Genomic DNA, 22,375 nt, shown 5'->3' with positions numbered 1-22,375 from the left:
TTCCCAGCAAACATGGATGACTATTACATCACTTGACAGTACAGTTTATTACTGCCCCTTCTTCGAGTATGAAACATAGGATCAATAAAGAGTTACAAATATTTGTAATAATAATAATGATAATAAAGTTAAATAGTAATGTACTGGAAGTTGGCCCTATGACAGGATTTTGGGGCCAAACTGCTGTGAAGAGTCAACTAAATATTGACCAATCTCACACAGAGAGCTAAATGATCCTTCACAAGTGGTTTCTGAGTATACTAGAGAGATGAGAACTTAAGCTATACCTTATGGAAAGCAAACAAATAACTTCCTAAGCATTTTCCTAAGAAAGGTGTTACTTAAAGCAAATTTGATATCATGTTGCCTAATTTCCTGCACTTTGATTAAATAAAATCCTTGAAAGAAGGTATTGCAAAGAGCAGCTGGCAGCAGAATCACAATTTTTAACTGGAACATTAAACCTAACTTTTTTTGATCCAAAGATTTTCCAGAAAAAATTCTAATCCCCCCCCCCGCCCCCAAAATCTAGTCTCTGATAAGGTGATGAAGCAGCAATGTTTAAAGAGTTAACTAACAAGTACTACTGCATGAGCAAAACTACTACCCTTATCCTAGATTCACCACTTCCATAAAAGTTCAGAGCATCCAAGGATAGACAGATGCATAAATTCTGCATCTGCTCACTTTCAAACTTATTGTTGCATTAAGAGGCATCTCTTTTATTTTTGAGGTTTTTTTGTTGGACTTGATAACACAGTTGTACATTCTCCAAAAAAATGCACAAGACACCAGCAAGAAATTTCTCTAGTTTAATGTAACCCAACAACAGTTCAGCAGTAATTTGTGCTTCAGATCCTCAATGCCTTAAAGCTACTAAACAAACTTAATGAGAGTCAAGTACTAACTCACAGCATTCCATTACTTTCTCAGAACATTCTGCTAAGACTGGTGTTATATCATCTAAGTTAGGAAGAAAAGAGTGAGCCACTATTTAAAAGCTAATGCTTAAGGAACAAATTTCCAAATCAGACTGAGGTAGCAATATAGTCATTCATAAACAACTGGATTTCAGCAACAAAATTTTCAACTAGCAGCTGTTTCAATAGAACTACCTTTGGTAATTAGATAGTTTATAACCCTGTGAACACCCACTGTTCATCCAGATGTACCTTAGTGGTATTTTACCAGCTCTAGTTTATAAACTGTAAAATTGAAATTTATTTTAGACTGAAAAGTGAAAACCCCAGTTAACTGAAGTGCCTTGTGCTCCTCTTTTTTTATAATTAGCCTTATCTAATCAGAACTTTTACATTAGACCATGAAAAGCAGAAGCATTCTTACATCTGTGCTTTCATTACTAGTGTTTTCTTCTCTCTTCCGTTCTTCTTCCTCTTGCTCTAGTTCCTTAATGCTCTCCTCCAGAACATTAGGCCAGAAGTCCCCCTCAAAGTAAGGGAGCTCCTTTGCACTGGTTAGACGGTCTTCTGTTGCCTGCTTAAATATATCCTAAAAGAGAGCAAGCCCACCTTTGGTTATCACTATTACAAGTCACATAAGGAAAAGCAACATTCTCAATGAGTGACAAGAAAAGGCATCAGCAGACTAAACAAATGAAAGCTTAATATTATAATTCATTTTACTAGAACACATTCTAAGTGCAAATTTAACACTGTATCTGTTACAGTTTGTCAAATACACTTCAAGTATTCCCACTCAGAAGAAAGAAATTATTGTGTGCTAGACTTCAATATGCATTCTTACCAACTGGGACACTGTTATCACCATAATCTCAACGTTCATTTAAATCCTTATAATTCCAAAGATTTTAATACTTCTAACTGCATCAGCATCCTAACCCTGCAATTTGATCTGACACAAGAAGATTTAAGATTCCATATATGCTTCTTAGCTTGTTCTAAGGAACCATTTCAAGTCTTTTGCTAGAATGATTTCAGAAGCTACATGTTGTGAAGAGAGTATGTTTTAACTCTAAACTTCTGGTGCTCAATTCACTTAAAACTAACGCAGTAAACACCAAGAATCAGGCACAATGCAAGGAAGAAATGAAGACAAGATTGACCAATCTCCCCTAAGCACACACTTCACACACCTTGTAATCATGGACAATGCGCTCCGACACAGACTTGTCCAGCATCTTTTTGTACCACTCTTGCAGTCGCTTGGGTTTGGGTATCTTTTGGTCAGGAGGATGGCAGTGGAAGATGTAATCATCTCCTTCACTGGGCGGGCACGCCCAGATGTGTCCAGTAGTATACCTGCCGTGGCGACACAAACCGGGACATGTGGGCGCTGACAATGATCTCGCGCGCTCTCCTCTCTGACACCAGGTGGCGCCACCACCGAGGCTGGCAGCTGATCCCGGACCTAATGCGTCCATCTTTTCACTCATTTCCTAAAATCCAGCGCTATATATGGAGCACTTATATGTAAAGGGTGCACATTTTACAGCCTAAAAAACAAAGTCTGACACAAACCTGCAACTACTATCTCCCAATTAACTAATGGGAGAAAGACAGAGTCTAGGTATTTCAGTAGTGAAATCTTGAGATAGAGCAGCAGCAATATTTTATCTAGCAACATTTTTAAAACAGATTTACTTAAAGAAAGAATTCATCTTTCTATTGTAAATCCTCTGGTTTTTGAGAATCACTTTGAAAAACTTTTAGAATTACATCTGGAAATAAACAGGCACTGCCAACCTGTGGTATTGGGTGCACAATCTAGAGTACTATTAAGACAGATGACAGCCAATTAGTAGCAGCTGCAGGAAATATAACACCTAAGATCACTTCTTTATCATCAGTTCTTCTCTATTAGTTTTTGAAGAGAACTCTAGTAGGAGGAATAATCAGTTAGAGAAAAATAACCATCCTTGCCCTGTTGAGAAACAGCTCTGCAGAACCCCCCCCAAGCCCTGGGAGCTGCAGCCAGCTGTCATTCCTTCTGCCTGAGAATGGAGAGATGATACAGCAAGACCAAGATTGTTCTCCCAAAATGAGAACCTGATGTTACCCATTCGCACAGAAAATAGCATTAAGTAAAGCTGAGGCTTGAGCTCTATGCAGCAAATGTACAGACTCACAGATTAGAAAACAGACAATAAAAAAAGCAGAAAGAAGCCTAGTGTATGCTTTTGAAGTAATAAAGAACACACCACCTCACTGAGGTACTGAAGATAGTACTGCTTACCTCCACTTCAACTCCCTTAACTTTTCTCATCAACTGCTTTAAACATAGTCCCTAACAATTTCTCCACAAATAACTTCACCAGCCTACACTGAGTACCTTGACAATAGAGTGATGGTTACTCCACTGGCCTTTCTACTTCAGTAATCAGGGTAATTTAATTTCCACCTTTCTTGTTACTGCAGTTGTTCTGTGTTCGTTTGTGCTGTCCAAATATATTTTCCTCTTTCTTTCCTAACTCTTCAGTTTCTCACATTTCCAACTACTCAAGATTTCTTAATGGCCATCTACAACTGTTACAGAGTTAACCAGTACAGACAAAACCCACAACTTTCTCCTTATACACAACGGTAAGAGCTTACTTGCTAGCTCAAAGGAATGACCTAATTAAAGGCATTACACAATGACAACAACATTTTATGGACTGGAGAAGGGGCTCACTGTTTCTACTTAGACTTAAGAAAGTTTTACATAAATTTGGAAACATCAAAATAGTTGAAGCAGAGCCCTCCCCTGAAAAGCCTGCAATTCCTTCTTCTCTTCTTCTTTTCAACTGTACACAGTTGTTGTCAAGTTATTCTATCACAGGCTGATACTTAGGCACCATATTTACTATAGGATGCAGTAATTTAATTTGCAGCAAGAACTACTCAGCACAAATGCTGTACAGAAGAAATTATAAGATACTCACCCTAGTTTCTTAACATATTCTAGATATCCAATCAATATTTCATGATAGACAGCAGTCCTCAAGCATTTAGGGCGGAAGAAATGAACACTGTCAAGGTATGATATATACACTCGCCTAAAAAAAAAACCAAAACAATACAAAAAAAAAAGCATAAGAAAGAGGAGAGATTTTGAAGTTATTCTACAAGTTTATTAATGCTATTTTATACATGTGAAGCATCCATTACAACAGCAATTTGCAAAGCATCTGATCCTAATTTACCTCCAGAAACTTGGCCGCCTTCTGATATCCTAGCCTCATCTCCCTAGAAGTGTTCAACCCCTTCCTTGAAAACACAGATCAGTGATCCTTAAGGCAACTCTGTCTTCCACCCAGCATCCCCAGTAAGAAACAATTCTGACATTACAGAAGCTACTTTGTTTCTAGAACCCAACAGCACTAAGGCACATAAGCAACAGAGAAGCTCTATGCTCTATGCAGAACCACAGGAGGTTCATCCAAGGGAGAGAGCATCAAGGTAAAACAGACTTTTGTGGGGTTCCTCACCTTTGATTGGGTGGAGGGCAGTCTGAGCCATACTCCTGCACGTGCATCCCAAAGAAGCACAAGTCTACACCATCGATCTCCTCAAAGGCAAAAAGCGCTTTTGTTCGGTACGGGAAGGACTCTGCCATCTCGCCACTGTCTACGAACCTGCAGAGCAGAGGGTAAAGTGGAACACCAAATATATTCACACATTAGAGACTGCATGTTACTAGGTGAAGGCTACTCTAAGTGTAATTTTAGTGTCATTTGAAAGTTTAATGTTTACAGACTACTCAAGTATGAGGCACCCACTTTTTACTGTGAAAAAGACACTCATCCAAAAAATTATGATGCTGCTGTTTGTCACTATTTGGCTGGTGATGAGGTTTTAAATACAACAGTCTTTTTGACTGGATATTAGAAAAAAATTCCTCATGAAAAGGACTGTCAAGTATTGAAACACTTCCCTGGGCAGCCTGTTTGAGTCACCATCCCTGGAGATACTTAGAAGATGTGTAGATGTAGCACTTGGAGACATAGTTTAGCAGTGGCCTTGGCAGTGCTAGGGTAACAGCTGGACTCAAGTTTGGAACTATTTTCCAACCTAAATGATTGTATTTAATCAAGTGTATCATGTAAGCACAAACAGCTCCCACTTCCACAAAAAGAAAGCAAAATTAGAAATGAACATACCTTGCTTTCATTCCCGGCTTTACTTCAACAGTTTTGTCAGATGCATGTACCACCCTAACTGTGACCTCTCCTGCCTCAGGGTGATTCTGTCGTCTTAGGAAATCATTGACTCTGCTCTCCAGGAAGGTACCAAGTCTTGTAGCTGGTAATCCTGCAGGAGGAAAATACAGCTCTAAACATATACAAAACTGAACTGTTCATATGTGACTTCTCTACTCAGATGTTAGATGAAGAATGACTTTTATCACATGCAGTATGCTAACATAAATTAAAGCTTCATCTTCAAACCCTACCACTTCTAGATGGGGTGAGCTGCTTTTTCCCTGCAGGCACATTTATGGTTTATACATTATTTAAATGAATAAAGAATCTGTATTTCAACCCAATTTCTATCTTGTCTTAAAAGTCAATCACAATTAAGGTTTCTCCTGAACAGATGTTATTAATTACTTAAACTGGATTACACAACACTGCTTTCAGACACATCTTCACAAGCAGACATTGCATGTGGAAGTATATTCTGTCTATAAAGCCATACTAGCCAAGTTAGTATCTCCACTTACCAAAAGAATATATTTCAATATTGGAAGGGCTCTAAAACAGTTTGTTAGCCCCCTAAAACAGAATGTTAACTAACACTACCACCTGTGAATGCAAACACTCTGAACACTACAAAACTGATGGTCAAAACTGACCAAAAGTATCCTCCTTGAGCTCTTAAAAAACTTAAATAAAACACAAGCATAAAAGCCACCTCTTCCCCATTCTCAACATATTATTTAAATTTTTTGGTGCAAATGTGAGAATCTTACTTTTAGCAGAGAATTTGTTCTCTTTCCTGGTTCGTCCTGTTTTCTTTAGGCAGCCATCACAGACAAAGCTGAAGCAAAAAAAAAGAGAAAGTGAAGTCACCCCAAGTCAGACCACCACGTTCTCTAGCATCCTACCATTAGAAGCAAAACCTTTCACCAGATCTTATCTGATCTGGAAAATACCTTAAGTAAATTTGAAATAAAAGCACAAAGAACAGCTCAACAGTCTCAGAGCTGCAGAGGAGGATCTAAGCTCCAGGTGCTGCATGCCCTATCAGTTGCTCACATCACCACTGGAAAGCCCAGGGAAGTCTCCACTGGCAGGTCTGACAATATCAGCTCAAAGTATTCTTGGTGCAAATAGGCTCAAACTGCTGTCTCTGATGATAAGACACTGCAGCACAAAGCATAAGGCTGATTTTTTTTCTAAATGCCCAAATACACTGTAGATTGAAATGATTCTATGATTATTCTTCACTTACAGGACATCCACCCTCTTCTGCAGCAGTGTGGATGGGACAACAGAATGCTAAACTGACACTCTTTGGACAAGAAATGGGACATTTAAGCTGTTATAAAGTATAATTCATCATTATTTTAAAAGTTTTAAAATCAATCAGAAGAAAACATATGTTGATCAAGAACTGTGGAGCATTTAAAGAAAATGATATTTTTTAAATTTAAATTTAATCTGATCACTGAGGTCAAAAAAGTTGATTCACCTGTTAAATCCTTGTTAAAAATTTTTTGAAGATGATGAAGCACTATGATTTGTAAAGAAAACAGATCAATCGGAAACTGTTACCAGAATTAAAAACCATCTTTTCATGAAGGGCTAGCATTTCTAAACATAAAAGGCTGAAATGCTCTTTCCACACAAAGAATAGAAAACTTGACACACAACACTGTAAGATGTACTGTCTAAATTTGATATTACCCTCTAGATTGTATAAAATTTCCAGGGAATATAATTTCTTCCATTAAACAGTCTTTTAAATATAACCAATATAAGGAAGTTTATACATGAGTTCTACCCAATAGTAAATATGCTATGTACTTAATAAGGAGAAATTCCTCACCCAGAAGGCCAGATTATCTCATTATGAAGAACACAGATCTGGTGCATTTTTCGTCCACACTCTATACATTCAACAAATCTGTACAACACAAAAAAGGCAAAGGGAAGCAAAGGTTAGTAGTATCATTGCTTGCTTGTGTATTTTGTAGTACTTTATTAGAGCACTTCTAGCATTTAGGCTTTTGAGTCTCTTTAACACAGAGAGAATATCTATGCTAAGAACAGCCTTCAGAACAAATCAAGAACCTGCCAGCTCAAGTTGGGCAGACTATGCAGGGACACTTTATTACCATTTGCTTGTCTTACCACCATCCACTCATTTTTTTCAAGTGAAGCCCTTTTAAGGATAAGACCTGTAAACTGCTTGTTGCTATTGACAGTAGAGGAAAATGGATTCAGCCATGTCAGAAAGAAAGAACCAGGTGAAATACTTGGCTGTTACTTGCCCCACTATGCTTGAACCCTGGGGTATATTGCAAATACACTGCAGAAAGGCGAGAAAGAAGAACCAGAAGCAAATACCAAAGTCACTTTCAGAAAATTAGCAGAGATTTAAGGACAACTGAGATATGTCACATGGTTTAGTTCCCAGATGTTGGTGAACATAATTATCCAAAATACCTAATGTTCCTTCAGGTATTGGGACAATCTGACTCCTTCTGAACATGCCTGTCTAAAAGTTTGAGACTTTGAATGAATAGTTGTAATCTATGTAGAGCATGTGGTATCACACTGTAAGTTAGGCTTATATTCTATCTTCACTTTAACAAAGGGAAAGAAAAGTTATGAATCAAGCTACTATTCTCTCCTTCCCACAACCCTTGTAAAACAGAACTGGCTGACCCTTGTGCCTTTAGAATGATGGTGTGGGAACAATAAATATCCTTTTTCCTCATTCATTTGAGAACTGAGATAATGTTCACAAAATAGCAGCATAGGTATATGATGCAGGACCATGTAAAGCAGCTTCAAAAACCTGCTCAGGAATATCAAGAAAAGCAGCTGAGTCACCATCATCTTCATATTACTGAATGACTACAGTTCTGCTTTCAGAGCAGTACAGAATAACTGGCTGATTCAAAATATAGCAGCTTTTCCTTCTACTACAGCTGCCTGTAAAATGCAGCAACTAGAAACAGCAACAGCACTAAGAGCTGCTGCCAAATGACTCAAATCAGTTGTGAGACTTGACCATTCACCACAACCAAGTTTCAAAGCAGAGCTATCTGCATGCATCGTTCTGTTGAATCTACGTGCAAGACAAGAAAATGGAGTCATTTCAGCCCATATATCCATGTTAGTGTTTCTCAAGCACCGCCACAGTGATTTGTGTTCTCAGCACTGAATGTCAGATCTGCTGATTACTGAGCAGCCCCTACTAACTAGCAGAGCTACATGAAATTGAAAACATTCAAAGACAAAGCTGGTGGTGAATGAATAAAATGTTTCTTACAAAGTATTTATAATAAAATGAGGATCATTCCAAGAGTGACAGCAATACTTACAGCTCAGGATCCAGTGTATCATTTTTCCTTTTTGAAAACTGTTCTTTGTTTATCGTGCTATGGAGAAACAGGCAATAAAACTCAGTTTTAACACAAGACAATAAACATTCACGCAATACCACACCTATCCACAAACCAAGACAAAACTTAAAGCAGAGGTTTTATACACTCACTGGCACTACAAGGAAAGTAATTATATTTTACACAGTGACAGACAACTGAAGTGTATGCCACTCCACTTTGTCTATGGAAACCATTATTTTTCTCTTGTAGAGAGTAATATTGTTCCCTTATTCAGTTTTACTACAGGATAAATACTAAAGCTTGCTGACAATTCAAGTTTTGGATAGGTCTGATCAGTGTTTAATGGTGAAAAGACTACTTGATATGCCTCTCATATTATGTAGGCAGAATTCCAATTATCTTTGATTACTGAGAAAGGTAGGTTATCTTTTTTCAGATTCTCCTAGCCCTCCTCCTCCATCAACTTCAAAGGATAAATTTCAGCTTCCAAGCCCTGCAACCCCAGCCCAGCCACTACTATACATTATTTCTACTTTCTCTACACCAGTTTCAAGACCTAAAATTTCAACTTTTTGACAGAAGTTTTAAATGACCTGGTTCAGAACATACAATATTCAAATCTGTGAGAATTTACCCACAAAGAATGTTCTGCATAACACGAGAAGATCAGTACGTCCCTCCCTGAGAAGTAATGACACAGACTCACTCCAACTTGCACGAGATTAATTAACCTTCCTATCTCCTCTAATTTCAGTATTTATTCTGAATTGTGCCACCTGCAGAATAAATACTTGAAGCTCCTTATAAAATAAATGATGAAGTTAAATATCTCAATTACTTCAAATTATTCTTATAATATGGTGCATGGAACTTAAACAGGACCCACCATGCATATTCCTATGATGTACTCTATGACTCTATATTGAATAAATTTTGGATCTTGGCTTCTACTAGAATAGCAATCCATCTACTCACAGGGACATGAAATGGTCCATTGTACTGACCAGCACACATTATTTCTTCCTTTTTCCTCCCAGAAAGGTAGGTCAGAGAATCCTAGGATAGTTTGAGCTGGCAGGGACCTTAAGAGATCATCACCCCCTGCCACTGTCAGGAACACCTTCCACTAGACCAAGGAGCTCAGAGCTCCATCCAACCTGTCCTTTAACACTTCCAGCGATGGGGCATCCAGAACTTCTTTGTGCCATCTGTTCCAGTGCCTCACCACCCTCATAGTGAAGAACTTCCTCTTTCTACCTAAGCTCCATCTACCTTCTTTCAGTACACTTCAGTACATCATCCCAAGCCCAAACAGATACTCCCAGTACTGTTCTGTATGCATCCATTAGTGCATCCAGGATCTGGTTCCAAATGAAAGTTAACTCAGTTTGGCCAATTACCAACTTCAACAACTCTGCCTCTGGCTTCAGACTTTTCCTGAATTCCTCATGTTGTTCTATCTGAAGGGTTGTTGCACTGCTTTCCGCCACAGGGATTTCTTGAACAGCTCAAAGAGTAACTGCTTGGCACTCATTTGTCCCTCCAGGACTTCCTTAGTCTCAAAAAATTCTGTTTCAAGATCTTTTTGAGGTATGAGAAGGGTACAGCAAAATAAGAGAGTGCAACAACAGTTTGCCACCAACATGGTAAAATCCATGCACAGCCTTTTATTGTGTCCTCAACTACTGCACAGCCTCTCTCATAGGTAGATGGCATTCCTGCAGTGAAATATTTGTATGGCAAAAGGAGGTTGCCTGCTTCTGGTTTGGATGAAAAACAACCTGATGTTGAATACAAGTTTAATGGCATAGCTAGGGTATAAAGAATATGGAATGTTTGCGATTTCAAGCTATGTCTGTCACACACTTGCCTGCAGGCATGGTTATTTTTCTGCAGTAGAATACTTCCACTTTTTTTTTCAGGGAAAAAGCCATTTTCTTCTTTCCCTTCTATTCGTACAGTTGCAATTCTAAGCACTAAGTGCTTCTTTTTCACTAGTTTAAGTCAGTGCAGGTTTGAAAGATAAGCATATGAAGGATGTATCATCCACCTTCTACTAGGCTAAAAACCTAGAGCTGAACCCCCCTTCCCTACAGAAAGCACCATGATAGAGCTCAGGAAAGCACAGCACAAGCAAACACAAAGAACTCACGTTTGAGGTTGTGATGGGTCATCTCCCAGAGAAACGCTCTCCCCTTGGATTTCGTTGAAGCACTTCTCACAGAAATGATACCTGTCAGCAAGAAGGCCATATTTGGGTGAACTGCTCCGTCCACACAACACAGCCCAAGGCAAGCAACGGAGCCACCAATCACAGCAGGCCAAGGAAGGGACAGGAGCAGAGAGCAGGTCATCAACGGCGACAAGGATATTCAATGATGCGGATTTATGGGCCCCACATTGGGTTTGGTTGGTTTGGTTTTTTGGTTTGGATTTTTTTTTTTTGCGCAATCAAAGCCAAGCGCAGACAATGACAAGCATGAAGGAGAAATTAAAAAAAATAACACACACACGAACAAAGAAATGGGGGTTTGCAGGACAAAAACAAAAACACAGAAGCAAGACAAGACAACACAAAGCAGAAAGCCAAGGCAAAGCACAGATTAGCATTAAATCTCTCAAATGGGTTCACAAGCAGCAAACGATAAAAACAAATTAAACAAGAGTATTCCATTTTAGCATACCCATACCCTCTTCATTTTAATAATCCATGCCACGTACAGCAAAGAATTAAAATGAGACAGGGGAAAGAGCAGAAGGAAGGAGGAACTGCTACTCTGACTTGTACATCAGCACAGCAGTTCTGTTGGGAGGAGGATCTGCAGGAGATCAATGGAAGAGAGGTAGTCTTCCATCTTAAATGTATAAATGCTAAAAGGTCACAATATTCTCTCCCAGTTGAAAGGAAAAACTAAATACCAGAAACTTTAGGAACAATAAAATTTGTCCTTAAAATTCTTACAGACTAATAGAACTGTCAAACCCCATGTTAACTAACATGAACTAGACACATAATGCTCTACATGGATATGACTCTGCCATAGCCCAGTCTGCACATAGAACAGTCCAGCCATCACTACAGCAAGCATTACAGAAAAAGATTTCATTTGTACTTAGATAAAATAGAGATAAATTCAAGATTCTACCCTAGCCTTCAAAAATGTTCTAAAGCTGTGGCTTCTCCATTATAAGGCATGCTAACTGAGTGCACAGGGCAGCTAAAAATAAAAATAAAAAATCCAAACAAATTCATTATAAAGCCATACTAATCTATGTTTTTAGCAACTGTTAGGCTGAAAAGACAAGTCTCAACCTCCTTTCCCAGTTTTCATCTGAGATAGTGCAGAGAACAGTACTTCTGGAATAAAACATTTCAATCTATAGATATATGCATCTGTATATATGATGCAATCTACAAGTCACATGTAGGCACCTGTTACAATGCAAACATTCCCTTCTAACATTTGCAAACATGTCAAATGTCAGATTTCTGAGCAATAGTATTTTGGTTCATCTAGTACTTGCCTATGGACAAACATAAGCAGAACATACTGACAGGACATGACAAGCTCTACTCTACATGCAAGTCTAAAACTACAACACCTATTGTGGGGTATTATAAGACTAAAGAAGTAGGAGAAGCTTAAAAACCACCATTTTCTGCTATAAACCTTTATGAAGTTTTACAAGGTTAAGATGTAACTTATATAATCTTTGACTGCTTTCATCTGACCAGGTGCTTAAGGAAACTACAATTCTTGGAAAATTTTGGCTTTCAGGCAAAATCCTTTGTGTTTTTGTCGTTATGGTTTGTTTTGGGGCTGGTTCTTTCATTTGTTTGAAGTTTTGGAATGAACGGAGAGCAGGAACTAAATAAATTGATGGATCTTGGACTTAAGCAGTTCTCTGCTCTAATAGGTTCACTCTGATGACAGGCAAGGGAATATGGGAATGTTAAAGCATGTGTTTGCCTGTTTCTTCCTGCCTCACTTTCCCAGAGATGACCTTCAGAGATGACTAGCAAGAAACCTCCTTTCAGAAGTCAAGTTACTTTAAATCCTTTAATAAACCCCAATTAAAAAAGGATACTCAAAAGAGCTGTAGAAGGGACAGCATTTTACAGAGCTACTGATAGCTACTGCCAAGACAATTCCCTTTAAGAAACTTTGTGAGAAAAAGCAAACATCAATCTGCTGAAGATCTGAATACACACATCTTCCAGTTAAGATGTGCAATACAGAAGTAAGTTTGCTCTTCAGCATTAAAATCACAAGAAAAACCAAAGACTTGCCAAAACCACTATGTATTATGAGCATTAATACACTTCCTGCATAGTCTACTCAGTGTTCTGCATGAAAAATACTGCTGCACAGTAGGAAGTAAAAGCAACAGACTTGTATATATGATTTGTAGGTAATTGGAGATTTAATTAAATGCAGGATCAAAATGTAGTAAGACATCGCATTTCTGCAAACAAAGGAGGGAAGAGCAAAGGCTGCAGTGAACTTTTGCTCAAAGAAATCATTATTAGCACACAAGGCAAACTATTCAAGAGCACTTCCAGGAAAAAATTTTACCTTAAAACATAAAGGTGTACACATATAAAGAAGGTGTCTATGTAAATACATGCATGCCTATAACAGATTGATTGCAGCATGCACAAAACTGCACCGGCTGAGTTTTCCTTACCTGTTCTGGTAACTGTAGTAAGTGGCATCTCGAGGGATTGTGCATAGCTGTTTGCCATAGCAACACAAAGTCTGTGGTGAGAACTCCAGCTGCAAAGAGGAATGGGTCACCTTAGTACTCACACGTTTGCACTTGCTCTCCATAGAAAGCAAGTGTGACCCAGCGAACACTTCCACATTACTCTGTGCACAGATCTCTCTGTACAGCAAAGTGTACAAAGTGCTGGTCACAAAAGACATTGCGTGGGCTGTTATTCTCAAATAAACTCTTCTCCAAAGACAGAAAGCACATCAAAACAAGGGAAACAGAATTTCAATATACAGTGAAATACGGAACTTCTGAATTAATAAAAACACATCTGTTTCATTTGCAATAGCAAAAGTTTGTCCTAAAGAAAATAAGCCTTCTGTTGCTGACTCTTTCCCCCCAGAAAGGCTTACATACAAATAGATTATTTAAGAACTAGATAGAATTAGAAGATTCACGAAATGCTCAAATTCAGATTATTCAGGATTGCTAAATCCTGGTAAACTTCAGAAATTTTTGACACACCATAACTGATAACAACTTCAACTGCTATATTCTACCCCTTCAATTCAAGGAAGCAAGAAATAGACTAAAGATATTTACTTTCTTACCTTTCTTCCACAGCAATAACCAAGGCTCTGCATAACTGGGTCAATTTCTTGCTCAAACACCTCTGCCAGTTTGGAGCAGTACTTGTATACCCGGGATGTTTTGCGGTTATACAACCAGGCATTATTGAACATGAGCCAGATGTCATCTACATACTGCCACGGCTCCTGATACTGTCCTGTGTCCAGCTTTCTCTTGATAGTAGAAAGATCCATGGGGTTCTTCACTATGTCAAAATAATCCTGCAAGAAAACACAGCACATCAAAACCCTCCTAGAGAACTATGTTGTAACATGACAGCATGTGCATTCTCAGCCTGTAAATTCTCATCAAGAAAAACAGGTTCCTCCCTGACTTGATTGTCAAACTGCTTGTGACACACAGAATGCAACCTCTAAGTAATAGCACGTAATTCCCCAGTGCTTTCTTTTCATTATTCCTTTATTTCTCAGGTTCTATTGCTCATTCACAACTAATGAAATCAAGTCACTCTAATTTTAATCAGCAAAACAAGTATTAAAAATAGTAGAAAATTCCAATGTTTTTGCAGCCATAGTGATCCAAAGACTTACACAAGAACATTAATATAAAGCAACTGTCTTCAGTAGCCCAGAAAACCTACCAAAAATAAATAACTTTATTCTCTGATAAAACTTGTGTCCTCTAAAGAATGTCCTTTTCCAATCCACCATTGATTATGGTGCAACATCTACAAAAGTCTGCAGAATGACAGTCAATTGAAAGTTTGTTAAAAATATTAGCAAGTGTATAAATGCTTGTAATACAGCAGGCCTTGAAATTTTGCAGCATCTGCCTTAAAAAAAAACCCTCATCAATAGCAAATAAAAAAACTTTCAGGGAAAAAACATCACCTGAAGCACCTATAAAGGACTTCTACATCTATGTATTTGTTTATATTTTGTAAACTTGTGTGGTCAGTTCAGAGTTTAAAAACACAGATCCTTGGATGATAGTTGTCTTCTCAAAACAATTCTAAAACAAGCAGAAAATTTAACATAAACAAACCTCTAACTTGTTTCTTCCTTTCCTATAACAAATAACAATCATTAATGGACATTTTAAGTGGGCTTTTTCTGCCTAATTTCCCACATCTTCAGAAAAGATTTATACGTGATGAGAAACAGCTATGAAATTCAGCAATAAGAGCATCACAACATGAAGCAACAACCATAAAAAGGCCATACAGCACTGGGGTTCTGTTGGTAAATCATTCCAGTGCATGCTATATCTGCTTATTTAGTGAAAGGAACACAGAACCAAACAAACTTCCCTAAGTCACACCTTCTATGTTCCACTGCCTAAACTAACCTCCCCAAACACATCAATGTGAAGATGTTAAGAAGACAGATGTGAGCTGTTCTCGGACAGGTATGTCAGAATACAGTAGTTTTGAATGAAAACCAGGAAATTATCTTGCTAAGACACTCACAGGAATTCCTAGTAGCTGGGGATCCACAGGCTGTCGAAATGGAAGAGACTCAGGATCCTGACGGTAAAGTGCCTCCAGTGTTGGCATAAGTGCCTGCCGCAACTCTTCTGGCTTGAAAACTGTGGAAAACAATCAACGTTAGAAAGATGGCAGAAACTGCTGGAAGGAAGAACCTGCTAGAAAATGTGATGTCTGTGGAAAAAGACAGACAATGAATGGGTTTATGGTACTTAAGCATGGCTTGTTTATCCTCTGCAACACTGAGTCCCGAGGAGGATATTAAAATGATCACCTGAAGAAAAGGCAACCATAAGATGACATTGATAAGGAGAGATAGTTCACATTCCAGATACATCCCCTCTTGGAGGCCCTGAGAAAAAAAATTGTCTACAGAATCTGTAACTGAGTATTTCAAATCTCCATTGTATTGACAATTTTACTAGGGCTTAGTGTCTAATTCTAAAGGCTTAAAGAACTTGCCCAAAGCCAATTATAAGCACATGTATTATTAGATATTTTTGTCCAAAAGCCACAAGGAACAATCCATATAAGTACCACATAATCCACTAAGTACCAAAAAGGAAAGCCCAGTTTTTTTTCCTCTGCAGAGATTTCTCTAGGGAGATGCAGTGAATTTAAGTAAAAACAGTCTTTCTGCTTACTTTTTTTCTTAGACTGCCCAGCTGCTGGAGAAGACTGAGTTGCTGGAGTAGTAGGTCTTTCTTCCCCCTCTGGTACTTCAGTCTTAATTTCAGGTTTCTTCTCTTCTTGCTCCATTGGGTCTGGTTTACATTCCTCCACGACTGGTTCTACTTTAGCCTGGAAAGCAGTTTGGAGTCTGTCACTTAAATCTTTTGGCCACCCATCCACATTTCTGTCCTTTAAACCTATCTGTCATGCTGCCCACCCACTCTTTTAGCTCCTTTGTAGTCAAAACTTGCCTAAAACTTGAGCAAATGTGTTGGAATACATCTTTAAATACTGCACAGCAGCACTGACGAGCTGCTAACGAGTTCTGAGCTGCAAGCAGACACACACCTCTTCAGGCAGTTCTAACAGCCTCTCATACAGCAGAGCTGCCAGGATGATGTGACGGGCAGCCACACTCCTGGCTGTCCTCAGTGACAAGCTGTCAAAGCCCAGTAAAGCAGCCCATCATGTACATATAGAATCATTTAGGTTGGAAAAGACCTTTAAGATTAAGTCCAATATTAATGTGTCACTGCCCAGTCCACTGCTATGCCACATCCTAAAGTGCCACCTCTACACATCATCTAAATACCTCCAGGAATGGTGACTCAACCACTTTCCTGGGCAGCCTGTTCCAATGCTTGATAACCCTTTCAGTGAAGAAACTTTTCCTAATATCCAATCTAAAACCTTCCGTGGCACAACCTGAAGCCATTTCCCCTCATCCTGGTATCTGCTATTTTAGCAGCTGTAGGACTGACCCAAGTGCATCCTCCACTGGCATTTACCAAAGCAAAGCTTCATAGCAACCACATTATAATGGTTCTTCCTGTGGCCACTGACTTCTACTACCACAATTTCACCAGAAAACAGACCCTTCTTTAGGAATAAGACAAAAGACAACAATCAAAACTGCAGCAGCAGGTAGCACCTACAGCTCTCACCAAATTCTGAGAGGAATGACAGAAAGCATCCTGCAGTACAAGATTAAGGTATTCTACCCAACATCTGGTCAACAATCTCACCTCAGATTTCTCCTCCATTTGCATCTCTGTTTGTTCTGGTTCCCCTTCATCTGTTTTAATCTCCATTTTCACTTCCTGCAAGGGTGGCTGCTGCTGCTCTGGAACAGTCTGCTGAGAGTTCACCTCTGTGCTGCTGGTGGATGGGGGGTTGGATACCTGCCCATCAATGCTCACAGCTGGCTGTGAAAGCTGAGGGAACAAAACACATCACAAACGGGCTTCTAACGAACCTATTTTCCTTTTCTAATCTGTTTTACCTATGCTACATTTCCACTGAGTTTAAAAGCACTCTAGTCCTTCTATTTGTTTTCACTGAAGAATACAGCAGTCCCACAACCTCAACTATTGGAAAACATGTATCAGAGGCATGCACTAGAAGGCCTTGCCTACAGAAAATGGCATTGTTTCCCCTATTGTATAAGTCCTATGCATATGTTTAAGTAACCAAAAACCTCACCCAAGTTTCAAAGTGAATTTCAAAACATGTAAAAGAATTCTGTAAAATACTTCCTCTCTGGAAACAGCAGATGATCTAGAGACTTGTCTTGATGGAAGAAGTTTACTTCCCAAATACAAAAAACCCCACCTATTTTAATATGAAACATGCCAGGAGCACACAACTGAAAATGAAACCTTGCACACAAACATTAGCAGGGAAAGCACAATTAAAGTTTTTCCTTACAGGTGTTGTGGGGTGCTGAGGTTGCAGCGGTGCTGTTGGCGTGGGAACAGATGCAGTGGTGCTCTGCTGTGACAAGGGCTGCTGCTGCTGCTCTGCAGAAGGGGTAACTGGAACTGGAGGCTGCACTTGTGGAGGCAGCTGTGCCTGTGGAGGCGTTGGAGTCTGCCTCTGAGGGGGGTGCATAGTTTGGGACTGCGGTCCGGGCGGCATTGCCTGAGGAGCAGGAGTGGGGGCAGCGGTGGCAGCAGCTGCTGCTGCCTGCTGCTGCTGTGATCCCAAGCCTGGGGGCGTGTGGTGAGGTGTTGGGGTTCGGCTGGGTACTGGAGAAGGAGAATTTTGGTGCATGGGAGGCTGTGGAAGAGGTGGGCAGTGAATATGGCTCCCTTGAGAACCTGGAGCCATTGCAGGAGAGTTCACAGGACAGGAAGCGCTGGTCATTTGTGCCTGTGGGAAAACAGGTACACATTTGCAGTGACTTGGAATAGAAAAGCAAGAGAAATTACTGTCAAATGTCTGCTTTCCCACAGTGTACTTTAAAAACGTGAGAAACCATCTGCTTTACTTTTAAAAACTCTTTCAAGAGCAGAAATGGTCTACTTGACTTATTTTGTTCTACACAAACATAAGGCTGTTTTATAAGTTATTCATCTCCCTTAGAAGTTTCAATAGAATAACTTATACTTGTTGATACACTTAAAGAATGGCACACCTACACTCCAGTTTGCAAAACATTTCTTTCTAAAACTGCAGATTTGTACATCCTGAATATGGGACAATGCACCACAGTGAAAAACTGCATTCAAATACACTTTGTGTGCCCATGCCTCCACCCCCAAGATTAGAAACTGAATTTATCATCACAAGTACGTACAGCTGTAACTCTACCATTACAAAATTACAAAAGAAATTGTATTGGTCAAGATAAAAAACTGTAACTCCACAATAATCTTGCCTGCAAACTAGGAAGAAGCATCAATGAGAAGCAAACTGACGTTCCCTACTTCTTCCTGGCCTGAAAGGTTCTTGCTGAAAAGGGAGAGGGAGAGGACAGAAAGGAAACTGCTAGACTGTAAGTTCAGATCTTCAGTAGTGATAACCCTCTTAATCCCCCAAAGCCAGCAACACACAGGCCTGGATAGACATGCCTTTTTATGACTTATTCTGCCACCTCTTAATTTCTCAGGCTCTGCAGTTTCGCTGTTCAGCAAGAGAATCTTAACTACTGCATGCTGAGTCACAATTTCTTCTTTGCTCCATAAAAACAAACAAAAAAAAATTCCTCTCTAACACCTAAATTTAAGCCTGAGAACAAGTCAACAATATTTCACCCTTGCCATTCCCAGTGCTACACCAGGAAAACGAAAAGTCTCGATAAATGAATTTGGTTGATTATAATTCCAAAAGTCTCTCAAGGAAACAAGTTGTTCTCCATTACTACAAACTGAACAATCATAACCAGTTTATGACAAAGGTCACTGACAGCACATCAAGAAATCAGAAACTTACTTGAGATACTGGTGTCTGATTGCCAGGCTGAGTCATAGGCATGCTCGCTGTGTTCATTCCCGGGGAAGAAGCAGGGAACTGAGTCTGTTGTAGAAATTGATTCTGACCAGAAGGCTGGCCAACTCCTGGCTGCTGCATACGTGAAGGAAATCCCATCTGGTGGAAAAGAAAGCAACTCATTTCACACAATGTGCACACACCTTCATAACATTTTCCAAAAAAAGAGGAAACAATACAAAACAAAAAAATAAAAACATTTATCTTGTTGCAGAAATTGATGCTTGCCACTTATCTGTAGGATACAACATGAAAGCCTGTTTATAGCTCCTCTCAAAAGACAGAATTTATGATGATTTCTCTTAAAAGCTAAGTAAAAAGATATTGATTTCAGATTGGGACTGTGACTTAAGATTTATTTTGGCTCCTTGTTTTAAGAATGCAACAAAAAGCCACTTCGACTTAAATTTTTAGGCAATTCTTACCACAAATATTCAAAGATTTACTATATATATATATATAATATATATAAATAATATATATCAGGCAGATCTTAGAGAAGAAGCAAAAAGACAGAAACCAAAGGGCTAAGAGAATGAAGAAGTGATGCTTGATTTATTTTCAAATTTCTTTTATTTATTGATTTTATGGAAACCACAGACAAGAGAAGCAAATCTGTGAACTCAAGCCTGGAGGGAAGGAGCACTGACCTGGCTCATGGCCCCAGCCTGACTTAGCTGTCCAGGGTGCTGAAGAGGAGGGGTTTGTCGGGGTCCCATCGGTGACAGCTGCATGTTCATCTGCCCAAACTGATTCATTCCTGTGAATTTGTGCCAAAAAAACACATGTAAACAAAGACCTGAAATCTTCTTTAGGCACCACTCAACATTTGGAGAAGAAATGCTATTTCTTTAATTTTGCTTTCTGGCAACCAGCTTTCAATCAAATATTGCCTTCTATTAACTAGTTACATGGAATAATTTTAAATGTAGTGATTGAGCTACCTACTCTTTCAGAATACAGACCAGCTTTTCCCCCCTCAAGACATCTGTTTCCACTGCTATTAAAACTCATTAAGTTTGAGGACTACTGTAACACATGACAAATACTGATTGTCACAGCTGCTGCTGAAGATCAACTTTCCACAGAAAGTTGCATTATTTAATTAATTATTAGAAATTCATTTATTGAATCTCAAACTGTATCTTCACTTCAAGTACTTTGCACGTTGGCTACAACACATTTTGAATTTGTAACAAAGCTTCTGCCCTTTTTTTCTGAGCAATAATTCTCACCACATTCCCTCTGCCACCAACATGTCCTCACCATGTTTGTCTAATCCCACCATCCTATGCACATACAATGAGAAATTCCAAAAGCATCAAGCTCTTTATTTAACAAAGCAAGCAACTAATATGCAGCTCAAAATCACATGACAAAATGCTACTAGAGATAGTATTTTATATTTATTATATAGTTATGTAAGAATTATGCAATACAGATAGCTATTTTCTTAACCAAATGTAAAAACTGCACATGATACAAGGTCTCTGATGCTTCAGAGCTGTCCAAATCCAAGATTCCTTTAAAAATTCCTTTAAAAACTTTTAAAAGTAGCAAATTTTCTTCAAATATTTACCTGGCTGTGCCTGCATGCGATTCATCATCTGGTTTGGCACATTGGCACGTATCAGGGTTGGGTCAGGAAGTGGACCATCTGCAAAAAGAAACCATTGAAATAAGATAGTGTTATTCAGAAGACCACCAGAATTCATCCACCAAACATTTTAGTGAGAATTACACATTAAAACTCATGTACAAAAAAGTAAGTGTATACAGTAACTAAACATTATTAAAGAGTCCTCAAAATTGTGAGGCAAACTCAAGAACTTCCTTGAAAATAGAAATACATTCCAGTGACAGAACTATCCTCTGACTTAGAATCAGCTTTCAGAAATGGGGAACATATTTGAAGCATGTTATCAAGGAACAACAATGAACAGTAGCTCACAAACAAGTCAGGCACCCATGAACAGCTAAATGGTCACCAGACTACTGAAATGACAGTACAGGATTTCCTGCACCAGGTGATCAGTAACCCAAAGGTTCTTACTTGCAGACATTCCTGGCTGTGGCTGTCCCATATTGGGCCCTTGATTCATGGGAGCTTGTGGCATGCCTGGAGCATTTGGGATCATATTTTGCTTCTGCAGCCTGGTTCTTCGTTTCTCCTCCAGCTCCTTCTGAATCTTGTAGATCTTCTCTGCTAGCAAGTGATAGTACTCAGCCTGTTGGGGAGGAATAAAAGCCAAGAAAGGAGATGAGACACATATTAAGAAAAGGCAACTGGTGCCAGCGATTCAAACTTGCAAAGCAGCCTTACAGACACACATTTTGGTTTCGGGTGGGAGGTGGTCTTCCCCTTTGCAGGGACTGTCAGATAGGAGGGGAAAAAAGGGCAATGCTAAGGGCACTGCTCTCAATTATTAGACCAACACCAGATATTTATCTTCTTGTGTCCAACACTGCTCTGAGACAATCACAGTGAAGAGCTTCAACATGGCCTTTAGAGGACTGTGACAAGTCTCAGGCACAGCACATCTCAACTCCTGGCACACCCAGGCAGCAGCCTTCAACTGGTTGGTTTCTAGACCCCAACCAGCAGCCCCTAAACACTTGGTTTCCTCAGCTTGGAAGTCCCATCTGTGCTTTCATTCCTCTCCCTCCCCAGTCAGCACAGGATCAAGGTAGAAATACACAGAACTAGACAACAGGAGATGGCATCTCACCCTGCTATTTGCTGATTCATACATATCCCCTTCCACTTTCCGAGCATATGCCACCAGATTCTCCATACGTCGATCCTTCAGTGCTGCAGGGTCAGGAGTAGGAAATATGGCTTGGACTCTGAGTAGGAAGAAAAAAATATTAAAGAAAAAAATATTAAGGAGACAAATAATATAAATATTATCTGTTCCCAGACTAGCATTAAGCCCAGTGGTTTGAACACAAAGCAGCAAGCAAATCTGCTGACAGACTGCAGCTACTGCTACTTCTTCCAGGGGCAGTAGATGTTTGTCCATGGCTCAAGCCCTTGTAAATGGCTTGAGCATGGAGTGGGAAACTTCCAAGACAACAGCCCCAAAGCAGCAGATGCAGCTC

The 22,375-nt window shown here is 39.3% G+C and overlaps 1 protein-coding gene across 1 annotated transcript in view; it reads right to left on the bottom strand.

Moving 5' to 3' along the window:
- EP300 (E1A binding protein p300) overlaps positions 1–22,375 on the bottom strand; it is a 61,510-nt gene that overhangs the window by 6,331 nt on the left and 32,804 nt on the right. Inside the window, exons 9-28 of the mRNA XM_030961078.1 lie at positions 22,003–22,120; positions 21,327–21,501; positions 20,853–20,930; positions 19,924–20,033; positions 19,217–19,372; positions 17,711–18,154; positions 17,029–17,217; positions 15,976–16,132; positions 15,314–15,432; positions 13,866–14,105; positions 13,228–13,316; positions 10,691–10,771; positions 8,515–8,571; positions 7,011–7,088; positions 5,932–5,999; positions 5,120–5,270; positions 4,448–4,594; positions 3,902–4,015; positions 2,114–2,279; positions 1,345–1,509 (exon numbers count right to left, since the gene is read on the bottom strand). Of these exons, the coding sequence (XP_030816938.1) occupies positions 1,345–1,509; positions 2,114–2,279; positions 3,902–4,015; positions 4,448–4,594; positions 5,120–5,270; positions 5,932–5,999; positions 7,011–7,088; positions 8,515–8,571; positions 10,691–10,771; positions 13,228–13,316; positions 13,866–14,105; positions 15,314–15,432; positions 15,976–16,132; positions 17,029–17,217; positions 17,711–18,154; positions 19,217–19,372; positions 19,924–20,033; positions 20,853–20,930; positions 21,327–21,501; positions 22,003–22,120 (2,902 nt within the window). The remainder of the gene's footprint in view (positions 1–1,344; positions 1,510–2,113; positions 2,280–3,901; positions 4,016–4,447; positions 4,595–5,119; positions 5,271–5,931; positions 6,000–7,010; positions 7,089–8,514; positions 8,572–10,690; positions 10,772–13,227; positions 13,317–13,865; positions 14,106–15,313; positions 15,433–15,975; positions 16,133–17,028; positions 17,218–17,710; positions 18,155–19,216; positions 19,373–19,923; positions 20,034–20,852; positions 20,931–21,326; positions 21,502–22,002; positions 22,121–22,375) is intronic.

Source organism: Camarhynchus parvulus, chromosome 1A (assembly GCF_901933205.1).
Source record: "Camarhynchus parvulus chromosome 1A, STF_HiC, whole genome shotgun sequence".
Lineage (NCBI taxonomy): Eukaryota > Metazoa > Chordata > Aves > Passeriformes > Thraupidae > Camarhynchus > Camarhynchus parvulus.
The sequence above is the reverse complement of the archived record's forward strand: the minus strand, read 5'-3'. Positions and strand labels throughout refer to the sequence as shown.